Genomic DNA, 16,147 nt, shown 5'->3' with positions numbered 1-16,147 from the left:
TACTGAAAATTATGAATCCGTTGTTTAAAACTTGCAATGGTGAACTGAATTCTATTGCATGCACTCTTGACATCCGATGTTTATTGCATGGACTTGAGCGCTGAACATTGCCTCACGAGACTTGGATTTGGTGTTGTAAACATTGGACTCTCTCCCTCTTTGATTTCGATGGCATCTTGCTACGCTTCACAGCATGCACATTGTCACCGCAATGCTTGCACAGAGCAACCATGCATGTTCTTCACACATCTCTCACAATCCAGGTGCCCAATTGATTTGCAGGAAATAGGTAGAGACATATTTAGGAAAAAACTACCTATTAGAATAAACAGAGTACCATTGAAAACATAGTAAGAACTTCCGACAATGGGCATTTCAATTCTAAATTCGGAACAAGTAAAGATCAAAATAAGTAATACTGCTTGATATCCATTTCATTACTGTTGCAAACTCAGTACATCATATAGGAAACATAGTCAAAGCTAGACAAAATAGGGATTTGCAGCAACAGATAGAGAATGTTTCCTCATTCGGACCTTCTAAACTTCTGAACCAAGATAGATCAGAGAATTATTCCCTCATCCATATATCAGTTGCAACTCCTAGCATACACGCTGTAGAAGTGGTTGCTTTCTAACTACCGCTACTAAGGTTTTGCATAGTCCTTCTATTACTTAGCAAAATAGAAATATATCACAAGTACCCAAGTAGCATTTGTCTATAAACGTCCTTGAGATCTATAAGGTGAAAAGACATGTGGAGTACTCAAGGAAGAGGCTATGGCAGAAATGGATGTCATGATATGTAGCGTGTGTGGTGAGGGATGGATATACTAAAGAAAAGCTAGGTGTGGTCAACTCCTGGTGGTGGTCTAGAGACAGAGAAGTCAGTGATATCAGGGCGAAAGTAACCAGAGGATCCCATGAGGTAGTTAACTATGCTAGAACCCCCCCTATGTGGAAAGAAAGTGGATCCACACAAAGAAGGCCATCAGTTTAGACCATTTACATGACAAAGTCATGTATCTTGCCCATGTCCAAGAGACCATGCCCGTAAGAGGGCTTGCATGTTTGTGGATACTTGGGACATACCTGCCTCATCTAGATCAATATCTATTAATAAAATAGAATCATCTAAAAACTCAAGAAGTGATAACCAATGCCTATCCATCCTTGCATTGAAGTCCCCAACAAGGAGGACTTCCTCGCAGCATGAGAAATCCATGATGTCTAGATGTAATGCTACACATAATGAAGTTTTTGCCTCCTCATGGAGATCTCTAGCAATTTGTGAGGTCTCAAGTGGGACAAATTGGAATGTTTCTCATGCATTTTTATAGAGAACATCCCCAATCAGAGATGACATGTATAGTATCACCATTCCTCCCGATCCACACACTCTACCTATCTTTGTCTTATCCCAACACGTTCTCTCCCATGTGTATCCATTGACTATAGGCAAAGGATGCTTTGGGATCTAATGGTTCTCTGTGGAGAAAGCTATATCTCATTTTGTATATGATTTTGAGAAATTCCCTAGATCTGACCATAAGGTACCATTATAGTGCAGGTGAAGGTCTCAGTGCTCTGAGTGTCATAGATTCCATCCCCCTATGCAAGGGGACCACCAGATGCCCATTGAGGGGGGCCTATCAAATGCCTCCCATCTTGAACCACTTCCAACTTCCCCTGCTTGGGAGCCATGTCTTGTTGATGTAAGAGGGTGTGCCTCTGCTCTACCTATAAGGGTGTGAGGTCCTCATCTAAGTGGATTTGTGAGTGGTCCCATAGAACTGTCCTCATGTTTAGTGCTACAAGGCAAATTTGAATGTCCTTGAATTGGACAATAAGAGGATTTTTTAGAGTGGGGACCCATCGTATGTGCCATGCATCCTCAAGCCCATGCTCTAGGACTCCCAAGGTGGAAGCCACAAAGTTGATCACATCATTCATCATGGCAATGGTGAAGGTACAAGGGATCCCCTTTACTCTAATATTGAGAGCCTTGTAGGCTCATTGTTATTGCTCAAGAATGGTGGCCTTCGCAAGCTTCCATTTTGCAATGTCCACTCATCTAGAGGTCCCCTTGATGCATGACTGCATGATGGCTATTTGTGCCTCCACTACTCGTGCATGCCTGAGGGCTATCACTACGATGGTAAGCTAAAGTTTTAACACCTCTTGACTAAGGCTATGGATGAATCTACCCTGCTCCATCTCTCGTGCACGTAGGTTTTAAACCTCCGTGAAAAGCTGCTCCCAGGCCTTGGGGTGGAGTCTAGTGTGAGTGATGCAATTATTATGGAGTCTAGTGTGAAAGATGCAATTGTTATGGATAGGGTATGATAGGGGGTAGTGTGAGTGGGATAGGGGATAGGGACAGAGAGTGGAGATGATAGAAGACCGAGAGGGGTGTGGGGACAGCTGGGAGATGCCTAAGGTGAGAAGCCAACTATAGATGGAAAGGGTGGATGACTAACAAATAAAGGGGACAAGAAAGTGGAATATTTTAAGGGGAGATAAGGGGGCAAGGTGGGAGTTGGATTGCATGTCAAGATTAGCTCTGCTATCAACACCGATACCAATGCCAATGCCAAAATGGATGCTAGTGCTAATGATGATCAAGCTGATATTGCTACTAAGATGATGTTGGACAAAAGGCTAGAGCCAATGTTGGTGCCAAGGCTGAGGTTGTTGTTGTAGGAGCAATGTTTTGCATGGCCATACTATCTGTTGCGATTGTGGCTATTGTTGATGTCATCAACCTCTAGCTTCCCTTTGGTGATTGTTGCAGCTAGTAGTATTTTGTCTTTTCTTTCTTTTCTCCTTTCTCTTTGTTTAGCATATTGCTTTTTATTTGCCATATTGCTTCTTGTTTTTGTTGTTCCACTCCTCTACCAAGGCACTCATCTATCAAGGCATCACTAAGAAGCAACTCCCAAGTCTTCGCTAAAGCATGTGATACCAATCCAAGTGGGATTTTTGATCCAAAGGGGGACATCATGATAGGAGATCAAGATTGTTCATCAAGACTAGAGACATTGAAAAATGAATGCTTCAAATTTGGTAGCCAAAGATAAAAAAAGACAAAATACACGTTGAAAATCACACCAAGCAACTTCCAAGGCTCTACAAGGAAATCCAAAGAAGTGACTTCCAAGCTTTTGCTAAAGAACAAGCTCGTGTTGAATAGGAGTTTTATCATTGAAGAGGAATATCATGATGGGAGGTCTCCAAAGTTAGGGGGGTTTTCATATGCTAAACCGATTTTAAGATTGAAATCCATGACTTCAAGTCAATGAGCTCTATTTCAAAAAGCCAACCCAGCCACTTTAGGTGCTCCTAATTATTATTTCAACACATTCACCCCCAAGCTTATTGGCCATTGAGTTTACACAACTATCTTGGGATGTGAATTAGGATTCCCAAATACAACAACCACATGCATATTATCTCTTTAAGGAGTAGAGCTCAAGAAGAAAGAATTAAGAGGAGAGATGTCATAAATCCAAATTGTAAAAGTTAGGAGTCAATGGTGAATCAATTGTTGTCATCCGATCAAGAGTTTCCTAATGATTGCCACGTCCATATCAATCTTACAAGCGATCCATGTCCTTTTCACCTTATAAATTGATGATATGTTCATTTTCTCCCCTCCGAATGGTCTCCTAATCCCCCTTCACTTTGGTCTCTCTTTCCCCTTTATTTTGAGGAATGGAAAAGCCCTTCACCTTGGTCTCTTTCTCCCCTTCAGTTTGAGGAATCGGAAAGCCCTTTGCTTATTACAATCACATGCTTGCTCACCATGTATCCCTGGATTACCTAACATCTTGCTCTACCCTCCTCTCCTTTTGACTTATTAATGGTTTTTGGATCTTTTGAATGGGGGGGGAGGCTCATTGACAAATATCAAACACAAGGTGATTTTTAGAGTTAAGGGGAAGCCTTTGCTAGAAAATCCAACCATCAAACTACCATGAAGAATGAGTGTGTGCGTCCATGCATGCGTGCGTGCGTGTGTGTGTATCACAAATATTGTCAGTGATGTTTCATGATTTTTAGCAAGTACCACATCTTGAGATTATATAGTGTCTCAAGGATTGGTCCCTTCACTTAAATGATCTTGCTTGTTGTGGGTAGATCTCATGGTTTTGTATAAGGTTTTGTTGCCTCTGCGTTGGATTTCTGCTCATGCAAATCGCACCCAGTCCAAATATTTATCACCAGTGTCTGTCTCAATGCTAGTCTATGCCTCATTTGTTTTGACATTCCCTGAGACTCGTGAGTTCTTGTTTTATCAACAACAGCATCTTCAGGCACACTTTTCTAGTGCTTGCTTTGGTAAGCTTTCCTTTTCTTTACTTGGCTATGATATTGGGCACTATGGAACTATGAAAGGACCAAAACCATAGGGTTTTGTTGAACCACCCCTTAGCAAGTTTCCTTATGGGCACCTTTACGGTAATCGTTCTGTGATTGTTTGCATGCTTGGTTTGAACTATCTTGCTTATTTGTCATATATTGAGATCTTTTGATGTTGTATGGCAGTAAGCCCCCTCCTTGGGGATTGCTTTTTGGACCTTCAAAAAGGGTCTATGGAAAGTGCACTAATTGTTGGCTCATGAAAGCCAATGTTCAGTTTTCACTTCAAGAAGTCATGCTGACTTTTTAAGTGCATGATAATCTTGGTTTCAATTTAGGATAGTGGTAATTTAGTTGATACTAATGATGTTTAGAGGTAAGCTTTTGGCCTTATATGAGGAGCATGCAATTTAGTTGATAATAATGATGTTTAGAGTTAAGCTTTTGGCCTTATATGAGAGGTATGCAATGCTGTTGTCTTTTAGAGTGTATGACACCACCTTTATTTAAATCAGAGTCTTTACTCATGTCCCCACTCACACTTAATGCTCCATCCCCTCTTTAACCTCTCTCCTCTCCTCGCTTTTCACTCATTTACCTATGCTATAAACGCTATGCGGCATGCCAAAAACAAGTGGATTTAAACCAAAATGAAAAGAAAAGGAGAGTGTGTGTACTAGCTATATAGTGTGTGAGTCTACAGTATGCTTTTACACATTTAGACTCTTGTCATGGACTACGATTGTCATGGTCGCGTCCTCAACACTTTGCTTTCTGCTAAACATCAGGAGCTACAACGGCTTACCTCCTACGATGATGCTTATCACGAAACAAGTGCACTTTCTCTGTCAGTTTTTTGTGTCATCGGATTTGTCAGTTTTTTTTCCCCCCCCGATGAATTTGGATGAGAAGACCTCACCGCGCATTGCCTTATACCTTGCTCCCAGGTCCAATCGGTCGAGCCCTCACGGCCTTTCTTCAGCATGCAGAAATTGCAACAGAAAGAGGGATGACCTTGGAGAAATTGGTGGTACCCTTATTGGAGCATGTACGCCAAATTACCCCATTTCTGCAAAATTTCAAATTCATTGGCCCATCACATTTTGCAGTCTGGACAAAGTTGTTCATTATACAAATTGTTCGATTTGTATAAAGTTTGGCAAACTTTTGAAGCGTGTTTATTGGGATCCTCAAGAAGAAAGAGTGTGGATGAAACGAACAAAGGAAACGAATTAAGCGCCAATGGACGAACAAAGGAGACCTTTTATTTAAACCAGCAAGGTCTTATGAGACTAACATGTACATAAAATAATTAAATTAATGGAAGCTAGTATCTATACCATGCAAGGACAGAAGATAACCGGAGGGCCTACGGCTCCTTCCAAGCACTGAAAATATTTTTTTGGAAGCAAGAAAGTCTTATGAAGGTCCCGGGGTCTATGATCAAAACAATTTAACTACATTAAAACATAAGGCGGTCAACACAATCATGATCTAACATATTGCCTACGATCACAATCAGTTCCAATAAGAAATGTAGTAGGATACTTTAAAGGAATATAATTATGGCAATTGTGAAGGATTCCTTCTTAGTTTATCAGAAACTTACCTTGAGCAAATTGACTTGAGGACGTGCATTTTGTAATGTCTCTCTTTCAGATTGTAGAAATCGACCTTTTCACACTTTTCTGTGAGTTACTTGGGGATGCAAGTTTGATGTTTCTCTTTTAAGACTTAAGCAGTTGACCTTTTGATGCTTTTCCCAATCTTTTCTCTGCCTAGCACGTAAATAACAGGACAAGCTCCTTACTTTACTCGTATCCTATTTTGCTGCTCCACATTCAGCTTTAAGCCTCCATCTTGTGCAAGTTTTTGAGCAATTTCATACACATGTTCGAGCCCTGAGTCTTTGGTTAAAGATCTAATCTCATGGTTTCAGCTTATGCTTCTGCCTAAGCTATAACTCTCTTCAGCTCTATTCACCATTTGAATGTGAGACATTCAAATGGCATACAATTTCATAGAGAGGTCATGAGCCAGAAGGATCTTTGATGGCGAACGATGCTAAATTCTTCAAAGAGAGAAATATTGGGAGATTCCACCCGTGTTTGCACATGTTGACCTAGAAAGCAACAAAACATAAGGTGCATGTTACGGATCTCACCAGAAGCCTGTCGAAAGTGGATGTGAATGAGTACATTTTGTTTGGGTGGTAATTCTGGTTTTTCTCAATAAAAATGTTCTATACACGGATATAGATTTAATCTAGGGCACTGGTCTGAGTGAGCTTCATTTGACTCCTTGTCTTTTAAGTTGTGTTCTGCTGCTCACTACACTAAATGCAGTTCCAGGAGGAACCTCTAGTTGGGGCCTTTGCATGTCTTATGTAGAGTCCCTATTTGGTCTGAGAGCAAACAATTAATATTTTCTTCCATTTTTGGGAAGAGTGTTCTTTTATGCTCTTTCTTAGCAAAGTTCTTGTTAGCCAAGATTATGTAAAATTCCTATCTACATGGGTTGACTTTCTTGAGCATTTTGTTTTTTAAAAGTGTATTGTAATTTGTAGGGATGCATAGTCAACCTTAGGATTGCTTTAAACTTGTTGGTTTTGCTGACCTGATGGGGGTTGATTGCCACAGCCTTCAAGAAACTTACACGTTGACTGTTGCTCAATGGGAGCCATTTTAGTCATTGGCACACTCCTAAGCAAGTCATTTTATCTGAAAACATTACTAATGTGAAAAATACCAATTGCACCCACCGATTAGATCATGAACATGCTACAATTTTAATATTGTAGGTCCATGGATCCAACGGGTCACTATGCTCAACTATTTATTTTATGCCATGCCTCAAAACAGCGGAATATTTCATTCTGTTCATTCTCAGTGGAATATTTCAAGACCAGTTATGAAATGTGAAATTTGGTCTACATTCCAGTGGCAAATGTGTCATCCAAGAATTGTCTTAAAAGTTATGATATTAAGCTCTCTTTTTATTCGATAAGAGTATGATAGGACTAATGTGGCTTCCATCTGACAATAGTATCTCAGTTCCTGGGAAAAAGAAAGTTCGAAGACAAATGCCAAAGTCAGCTTTTGTGACAAGTAAACTTTGTATATGGGACGTACTGAAAATGTCTCTGAAGTTACACATTGGTCTAACGTGGTGACATAGGATGCCGCAGCATAGTGACCCATGCTATAATTTTGCAGAGTTATGGAATAGATCTTGTGAGTAGACCTACTTTGTTGGGTTTCTGTAGCTAATTTAGAAAATTTGGAACATTTCTAGTCACATAGGCTAAACCCATTTGATTTTGCCCCCAAATATTTATAGGGACTTGTGTTTATAGACACTGAATGTTAAAACTTTTTGTAAGTATGCTCTCTTTGTTAGAAATTGACCAACAGAGGGTACGCACAGCAGAAAACTGATAGAATAGCCCAGGACCTCACACAGTGTGGTTGTTAGAAAATACCCAATAGAGGGTACACGCAGCGGAAGACTTATAGTAATGCCTAGGAGCTCACACAGTGTGCGTGTGGGGTGTGGAATCACAAACTTCTTTACTTAATGTGCATAAAGTAGGTGTGTAGACTCATCAATAGACCAGCCAGATAGAGAAACCACCAAAATATATATTTCCGTCCAAATCTATGGACACAATACAAAAGAGATAGATCCAGAGTCCCACCAATGGTGTGGTCTCTGATCTAACCACAAGGTCCTCCTCCTATCTGCTGGCTATCTCGAGACTCGAGCCCGCGTGCTCCACCTTGAGCGTCTGTAGACTTTCCGTCCAGTGTGTTCTTCTCCACCTTACTGCCTGTGAATCAGCCTAGGTGGGTAGCTCCTGCCAAGCTTTGTCTGCAGCACACAGGTCCCCTTGGTCCTCTTGAATGTAGGCCCCAAGATAACAGTTCCACTGCTCCAACCTGCTTGTGAATGGCTGCTCCAGAAGATGATGATCTCAGCAACCCTCTGCCCTAGAAGACAGTCTAGGTTCAGCCTCTCCCTGGAGCTAAGTCTGCAGCACTCGCTGGATAATGAAATGAGGCCTGAGCCTCTCCTTTTATAGGCCCTAAGGCCTGGCAAAATTACCGACCAGTCTGCCCTGACTGGGCCGACTGGACAGACCAGGTTGGCTGGCCCAACCGACCTGATTGGCTCAGCCCAACCAGCCCTATATAAGGGCCCTTTTGCTGGCCCTTTGTTCCATGCAGGGTCCAGCTCCTTTGCTGCTGCTGTCCTACCACCTGCCAGCCCTGCTTGCAAGCCATAGACCTGCCCATAGACCCCCACTATACTGCGCCTTGCTGCAGCCCTTTGCCAGTGCCTTGTCCTGGCCGTACCTCTTCCGTACACTGCTCTGCAGCAGCCCGTACAGATCCGTACTTCCTGCTTTCCTAACCCGCCTGTACCGCGCCATCATCAGGGTCTGTTGTAGGCCCTTCACCTGCCCACTACCCTCGCCATGCTGACGCCATCTGCAGGTTGCAATCCTGTGAGGTGCTGCCCATGTGGCAGCCCCCTCTTTTTCTTCTCTCTTGGGCACATCCTGCCCTAGGTCTCCCTCCCCCACGCTGGATAGAGGGAAGGGGGTCTTACATTCTCTCCTTGCTTCGGTAGGAATCCTTCGTACCCCCTCCCCAGCACTGGCTCAGCGGAACTCCTTTTCTGCTCTGGAGGACCCCTCTAACCTCCCAGATGATGATTTTGTACCTTCCACTTTCAGAGAGCCAATTATCGGCATCCCTTTTGAGAGATCTTTCTCTCTCTCACCTGTGGACTTTCCTCCCCTTGGATCTCGTGTGTATGGCAGGAGGTCAGCTCCGGTGGAGGGTTCTTTTTCCCCACCAGGTTGGGTAAGGTATTCCAACCTGCTTCCTTCCGCCGATGAGGATAGCCAGTTGGAATATACAGGGATTGGGCGGCATCCCTCATCGCCGTTGTAGACAGCTGATCAGGAATCAGCTCCATCCAGGTTTTTCAGGTGGTTCCCTAGATATGCTTTTTCTTCAAAAACACAAACTGGATGTCAGAGATTGCTCCAAGTCAGGTAAGCTGCTTTCAGGCCGGACTTTTTGGCTTCCTGCCTTGGGAACCAGAGGAAGTACATGCATATCAGTTTCAGATTCTATTCTCCCTTTGATAATTGGACACGGTACCATAACCCCCTCCAGGGCCCAGTGGGTTCTACTTCTGATTGACGGATGTAAGGTTGGTTTCCTTAACCTCTATGCTTCGAACAACAGAGGCGACCATGTTCTGTTTTGGAAAGAGTTGCTCTCGTGGGCTGACATTTCAAATTCGTGGATTATTGGAGGTGACTTCAACATGGTTGAGGCACCTTGTGATAAGCAAGGGGGCAGAGAAGGCGGTATTCATTCCCTCGAGAGAGCAGCTTGGGATGCCTTCTTGTTCAGATTCAGTGGCAGAGATGTTTGGTCAGATGATGCATTGATAGGTTTCAGATTTCCAGATGAGTTCGTTAGGGATGCCCTTTAGCCCCCTTCCTCTTTCTCTTTGTGGTAGAAGCTATGAGTATCTTCCTTAGATCTCAGGCTGAGCTTTAAGGGTTGAGATTGCCCTTGAGACAGGAGTAGGAGCTTCTTGACTATGAGTTGGCTGATGACACTACTATTTTTAGCGAGGCCTCTTCGCAGTCACTTGATTCTTTCCGGACAGCCTTGGATATTTTTTGCTCAGCTGCAGGGGCACACATTAATTGGCATAAATCCTTTGGCTTTTGGATCAGTGATGAGGACACTCCAGGCTGGGGAGTTGACATTGGCTTTTCTTGGATTCAGAGGGGTGTTCCTATCAGATATTTGGGATGCCAAGTAGGATTGGGCATCTCTCTAGTATAGCAGTTTGCCCCAGTACTAGAGAGTATAAGGTAAAAGCTCATTTTTTGGAGCTCAGCCAAACTCGACCTTGCCTCTAGAGTTGTGGTAGTGAACCAGGTTCTCTTGGCCACCGCCTGGTTTGTGTGTTCTTGCTGGTGCCGGTCTAGGGATTGCATCACTCAGCTCATTAGAGCAGTCATGAATTTTTTATGGAGTAGACTTGATGGCATGGCAGATGTTGCAGCGTGGGTGGCCTGGGAGACCATTATTCTCCCTACTTGGGAAGGAGGCCTTAATGTCATTGACCCGGACTTACAGTGCAGGGCATTGCTTTGTAAGGTGGTGGTGAGGGGACTCATGCTTGGGCAAGAACCTTGGAAGGATTTCTTTTTTGGACGCATTCAGGCTTGCACACCTACCTTAGGAGATGATTGGGTGGACAGCCCTTGCTGGATTTTTACTTCCGCCTCTCTTAGGTCTCTTGCCTCTCCTCTCATGACTGCCATCCTCAAAGCTTGGGGGAGCTTTAGGAACACTCTTCGAAGGGTTTCGCCCTCTACCCTTGAAGAGATTGATAGGCAGCCGATCATTTGGAATGATAGTATACTTGACGAGCATGGCAGACCTCTGGGCACTTCCCATTATATGCAGTGGTTTGTATGGGAGAGAGGCCCCGCCTACACAGTAGGCACTTGGAAGGCTTTTATCAGGCTACCTGAGGATTAGAGGCTATAGTCTGTGAGTCACCTCAGAGGGGTAGCACGCAGGATTCAGCAGATAGATGCAGCCATCCCAGTGGATTGGATAGTTGAGATGCCTATTACTTCCACCACTTGGATGGGAGCTTTTTCGAGGACAGCAGTTCCTCTACAGGTGATCGCTCTTCGAGGTCTCGGGGAAGATGCTCTGGTCTTTGACGTTGGGGATGGAGGTATACTCTCTAGATCCACGGATGATATTCTTCTAGAGGTTGCCTTTTAGCCTATCAGGTTTGTTGGTTTTGTGGACCATGGAGCGGGCTTGCAATGGTACTTAGACCCCGACCCTCTGCTCTTGGCCCTAGGATCCTGGAGGTTGTGGTTATATGGAGGTGCACCTATTAGGTGCTTGCAGTGGGACCCAGGAGAGTGGGAGTGGATAGATCATGGGCACCGAGAGAGGGGGATTCCCTTCTTTCGTTTCACGGTTGGTAATGCCAGGAGATTTTAGCTGAGCAATAGAGGTTGGATTCCCTCTAGAGGCCCCCATTGGGATAGCTTCTTCATCACCGCAGATTTGCGCAGGAATTTCTGGATGAGGCTTTGGAAATCCCTAGAAAGATCACTCTTTTCTTTTGGCTTTCTATTCATTGAGGGATTGCAGTGAACGTGTGGAGATCACGATTTGGGGCTGATCCCACTTGCCCTCGCTGCCATTCTACAGAGGAGTCAGTGCGACATTGCCTTTGGGACTGCAATCAAGCAAGAATTGTTTGGAAAGGAGTTGCTCGGATACTCAGCATTTTTCATACTTACCCTTTCTTCATGAGTTGGGGCTCGATAGAGCCCTCCTCTCTTCGGGATGTACTACATATTCCTTTCAAAGCTTCACATGTTTCAGTGGACACCTCTTGGGAGATTTTGGCTAGCATTTCCTCTTGGCACATTTGGAGAGCCAGATGCACAGAGGCCTTGGATGACACCCGGATACACCCATCACAGGTGTTCACGGGTATTTGGAGTGACACGGCTCACACTTTGATAGCCATATGGGCTAGCATGCAGGGCCCTTCACAGGAAGCCTCTTCTAGGAGGACTGTATTTCTTCGAGTTTGGAGGGGTTCTCCCTTTTTCTCAGAGGTTGCTACCGGATTGAGATGGCACTATCAGCCCCAATCCTTTCTTTTTGGCTCTTGAGCTTTTCATGCATTGAATGGTGTATCCCGTATTCCCGTATGGAGCTTGCTCTAACGGTTTTCTTTAATACTTAATAGAAGTCTCTTTTTTGGGGAAAAAAAAGAAACAAGGGTGTCCTTTGTCGCCTACCTTGTTTGGCCTCTACATTGACGAGCTTGAGACAGTGATGCAGACATAGGGGGTATAGGTTGCTCTCTTGCGGGCACGTTGATCCAGATATTGCTCTACGCAGATGTCTTGGCTCTCTTGTCTTCCTCAGCAAAGGGGCTCCAGAGACACCTAGACGCACTACAGTCCTTTTGTGAGTCTCATGATTTGAAGGTCAACCTAGGTAAAACCAAGGTCATGATCTTCAATACATCTCGAGCCATCATGCGTCAGGAGCAGTTCACATTTGAGGGGTGACCTGTTGAGATAGTTTCATCATACACTTATCTTGGGGTTATCTTCTCCAGACCCAGCTTCACTATGAGACCCGTGATGCAGGCACGCTTAAGCAGAGGGTATGCTTCACTGGCCAAACTATAGAGGCAGTGCTTCCGCTCGTGCTTTTAGGATCCATGCACCAAGGGGTTGCTTTTTGACTCCTTGGTTCGCCCAGCGGGGATATACGGCAGCCCTTGTTGGGGGTCAGACTTGTCAGATACAGAGTGGGCCCGTGTGGAGTGGCTACAAGTTCTCATGTTATCATGGATGATTCGTGGTAAGCCATCCATTCCTCACCAGATCATTCAGGCTGAGTTTGGGTCACCCCCTTTACAGCTAGATGTTGCATTTCAGGTTGTCACGTATCTGTACCGAGTTAGGGAATATGGGGATTACACCTCGGGGCGTAGCAGGCTACCATGGATAGCTCTATCCTCTTCTATGGCACTTGCAGCAATAGGAGACCAGAGGTGCTGGTATGCACGTACAAAGAGAGGGTTTGAGTGACTGGGGCTCCACATGGATAGATTACCTCCCTTTCAGTAGAGCATGGATGCTCCGTTTTCTCCCCTTCTATCACACGAGGTCAATCAGGTTATCCATGAGGATCTAGTACAGCTACACACATGTCGGACCTGGTTGGGACCGAGTGAACTCCCAGTGAAGTTTAGCTTGTACAGAGATTACTTCTTACATATCACAGCGGAGGGTTTCATTGACCCACCAGGATCCATGCAGATTTACCTACCCCACTCATTGAGGATCTCTATTGGGCAGTTCATGATCTCTTCACACAGATTTCGCATCAAGAGCAGCAGAGTAGAGCGACTACCCAGGGAGAGGTGCATATGCACACTGTGTGACATGTAGGAGGTTGAGACAAAGGAGCATTTCATCTCCAGGTGTCCTGTGTACTATGAGATCCGAGGGTGTTTCCACTGCCTCTTCAGCGATAGTTATGGGATTTTGACCCGTTTCCTCTCCTACCCAGACTAGCGGTGTTTGGCAGGTTTCATTCATGAGGCACTTAGACACCACGAGAGGATACTCCGAGCATGGAAACAGGAGCATACTTCTTCCTTGGTCGATCCCTCTCAAAGCTCTATCACGGAGTTCTTTCAGCTAGATCACATGGACCCCCACGAGACGAGGCCTCGACATGACCGTGACCCGACGCCTATGACCCGACAACTCAGACAAAGGATCGACACACAGATCACACTTGGAGACATCCCCTCCTTGTTTAGAGTCGGAGCCCGACGGACGGGGGTCATAGTAGCCCTGGTCAGATGCAGAGCTATGACCAGGAGACATGCCAGGACCGCACCTCTACATGGCCGACAACACTCTATTGCCGACTTCATGCCTCCATTGCCTCATCCATCCTGATATCTTGCTGCTGCCGATGATGATGATGCTGAGATTGATATATAGTAGACCATCGACATGACTATGTTGTACTTAGGACTTAGTACTGCCATTCTGCATTTTTGCATTTTGCATTGGTATTGGATGCTCGTTTAGTAGCTCCACTACCATAGCTTGTTGTATCAGGATTTTCACAGTCTCATAGACCCATCGGTCTTCCGAAGATTTTAATAAATTTTCTTTCTTTCTTTCTACTGAAATATCAATGCTTGCGTGGTAGCCTAGATACCTTGTTGTTTCCCTCTCAGAATCCATGAGAACCCAGATGCCACCCCCCACTCATGGATCTCTTGGACCAAGTCAGTCATCATGAGGAAAACAACTGACTTGGACGAGTTTATTTTGGCCCTTAAGGGCATGCAGTAAGTCTCTAAGCCCCCCAGGGCCCCCTCCATGCTCTCTATAGTGCCCTTTAGAGAGTGCCATATCGTTGGCAAACTCTGAGTGTAATAGCTCCTCCTAGCGAATTGGGAGCCACAGCCCTGAGAGACCTGCTACCTAGGAACAGAGAAAATAGCTAGAGCTCTGCTACAAAGGGGAAAAGAAAAGGAGCAAGTGGGCAGCCCTTCCGAACCGAGCGAGAAAGGAAAAGACATCCCCCATGTACCCGTCGATGAGTATCTGGTTGGCACTTCCTGCATACATAGCCGAAATGTTATGCTCTAGCCGGGATAGCATGACCTCGGATAGATCGGTGGGCATTTTCTCTTAGATGACCGACTTTTGTAATAGTTAATGTGCGTAATTGAAATGGTCAAGAGAAGTAACTACCAAGGTCCTAGGTGAGGGCGGAATGGCATTGACTAGATAGTTCTGAGTGCTAAGGCCTGGGTGCACCTAAATGTGCAATAATGCCAAGGGGCAAGTGGTTTTAAGGTGCCCCAAGAGAGGGGTAAAAAGGTGCACCAAGTGGAGAGGCTAAATTGATGACATTTGGCAAGGAGAACTATCTAGGGAATTGAGGGTCTCTTGGATAGGTATGAAATAACGTACGTAATCAAAAGATTATCTATCCTTAGAGAAATGGCTGGGTGGAATAACAGAAAAGCCATCGCCCGTGATTATTTTAACGACGAGCAAAGATTTAGGCTGAGAGAAAAGACGAGAATAGACGAAGTCTTTTACATTTTGGTATCAGAGCAAGGCTAGAGGATGGAAGGGGGATTCGTGAAGAGATGAAGTGATGGAGCGCAAGGTTCCCGGAAGGTGACGGGAGGCTACGAGGAGATCGACGGAAAGTTGACGTTCTGAATGAGAGAATGGCCACCGTGGCCTACGAAGGCTGTTAGCGTGAGAAGAAAACCAGTCGCAGGTGACGGGTAAACGAAGCTGTCGAATTCGAGCGGTCGTCGATACCTTTTGGAAGAGGATTGTTGACGTGGATATTCGTCGGTGAAGGCGTAGGTGCATAATTTGACGTTTGCTTGGAAATCGACGTAAGGCAGCGCAGAGATTTAGGAGGTGGACGAGACTAGCGCAAAGTAGCCGTTGACGAAACTAGGCTATGCAGCTGGAAAAAAAAAAAAAAAAACAAGAAAACGGAACAGAAGTGAAGGGTGTATATATTGGTTATTTGGGTTATTTATTTAAATAAATAAATTAAAAAAAAAAAAAACCCCATCTTCCACTGTGAACCTATGAAAGCAGAAGGGCAGAATTCAAGAGTGAATCCTAGTGAGTCTAGAATACAGTCTACACAACAGATGTCACATCAGGCAGCACCTACTTTGATTGGTAGGATTTCGATATTAGAGGATGCTTTACAGCAGATTATGAACCAGCAGCTTCAAGTGAATGCTGGTCAAAATGAGATCAGGGAGATGATGCAAGCCTTGTCGGCTAGGCCGTCTAGAATTGATAAGGGCAAAGCTCCAGCAGAGCCAGAGCCCAGTGTACATTCCCTAGAGCGCGCAAGGGTCGAAGTGCCTAATATCGCTAATTATAGACCAGAGAAGTACGCTGGTCGGATGACCGAGCGCAGCTCTGATGTGATCGAGGTTTGGTTACACAAGTGGGAAGAAGCCTTCGCCATTTGTGAGATTAGATCCGATCTAAAGAAAATCCGCGAGGCCACACACCTGTTTATTGAGGCAGCTGACAGATGGTGGATAAAGCAACAGAAGGATCAAGTTGCTCCAACCACCTGGAAAGGGTTTAAAGCTGAATTCAAGAAACACTTTCTTCC

At 44.7% G+C, this 16,147-nt stretch overlaps 1 protein-coding gene across 1 annotated transcript in view; it reads left to right on the top strand.

Moving 5' to 3' along the window:
- Nucleotides 1-4,918: 4,918 nt before the first annotated feature.
- The window catches only part of LOC147878129 (uncharacterized), a 114,086-nt gene continuing 102,857 nt past the window's right edge, over nucleotides 4,919-16,147 (top strand). The window contains exons 1-2 of the mRNA XM_087372396.1: nucleotides 4,919-5,195; nucleotides 5,309-5,409. Coding sequence (XP_087228522.1) covers nucleotides 5,093-5,195; nucleotides 5,309-5,409 — 204 coding nt within the window. The 5' untranslated portion in view covers nucleotides 4,919-5,092. The remainder of the gene's footprint in view (nucleotides 5,196-5,308; nucleotides 5,410-16,147) is intronic.

The sequence above is a fragment of the Dipteris shenzhenensis genome, unplaced genomic scaffold, assembly GCF_047967505.1.
Source record: "Dipteris shenzhenensis isolate YYH24624 ecotype China unplaced genomic scaffold, Dip_SZ_1.0 scaf0541, whole genome shotgun sequence".
Lineage (NCBI taxonomy): Eukaryota > Viridiplantae > Streptophyta > Polypodiopsida > Gleicheniales > Dipteridaceae > Dipteris > Dipteris shenzhenensis.
Note: the sequence above shows the minus strand (reverse complement) of the source record. Positions and strands in the feature narration are given on the sequence as shown.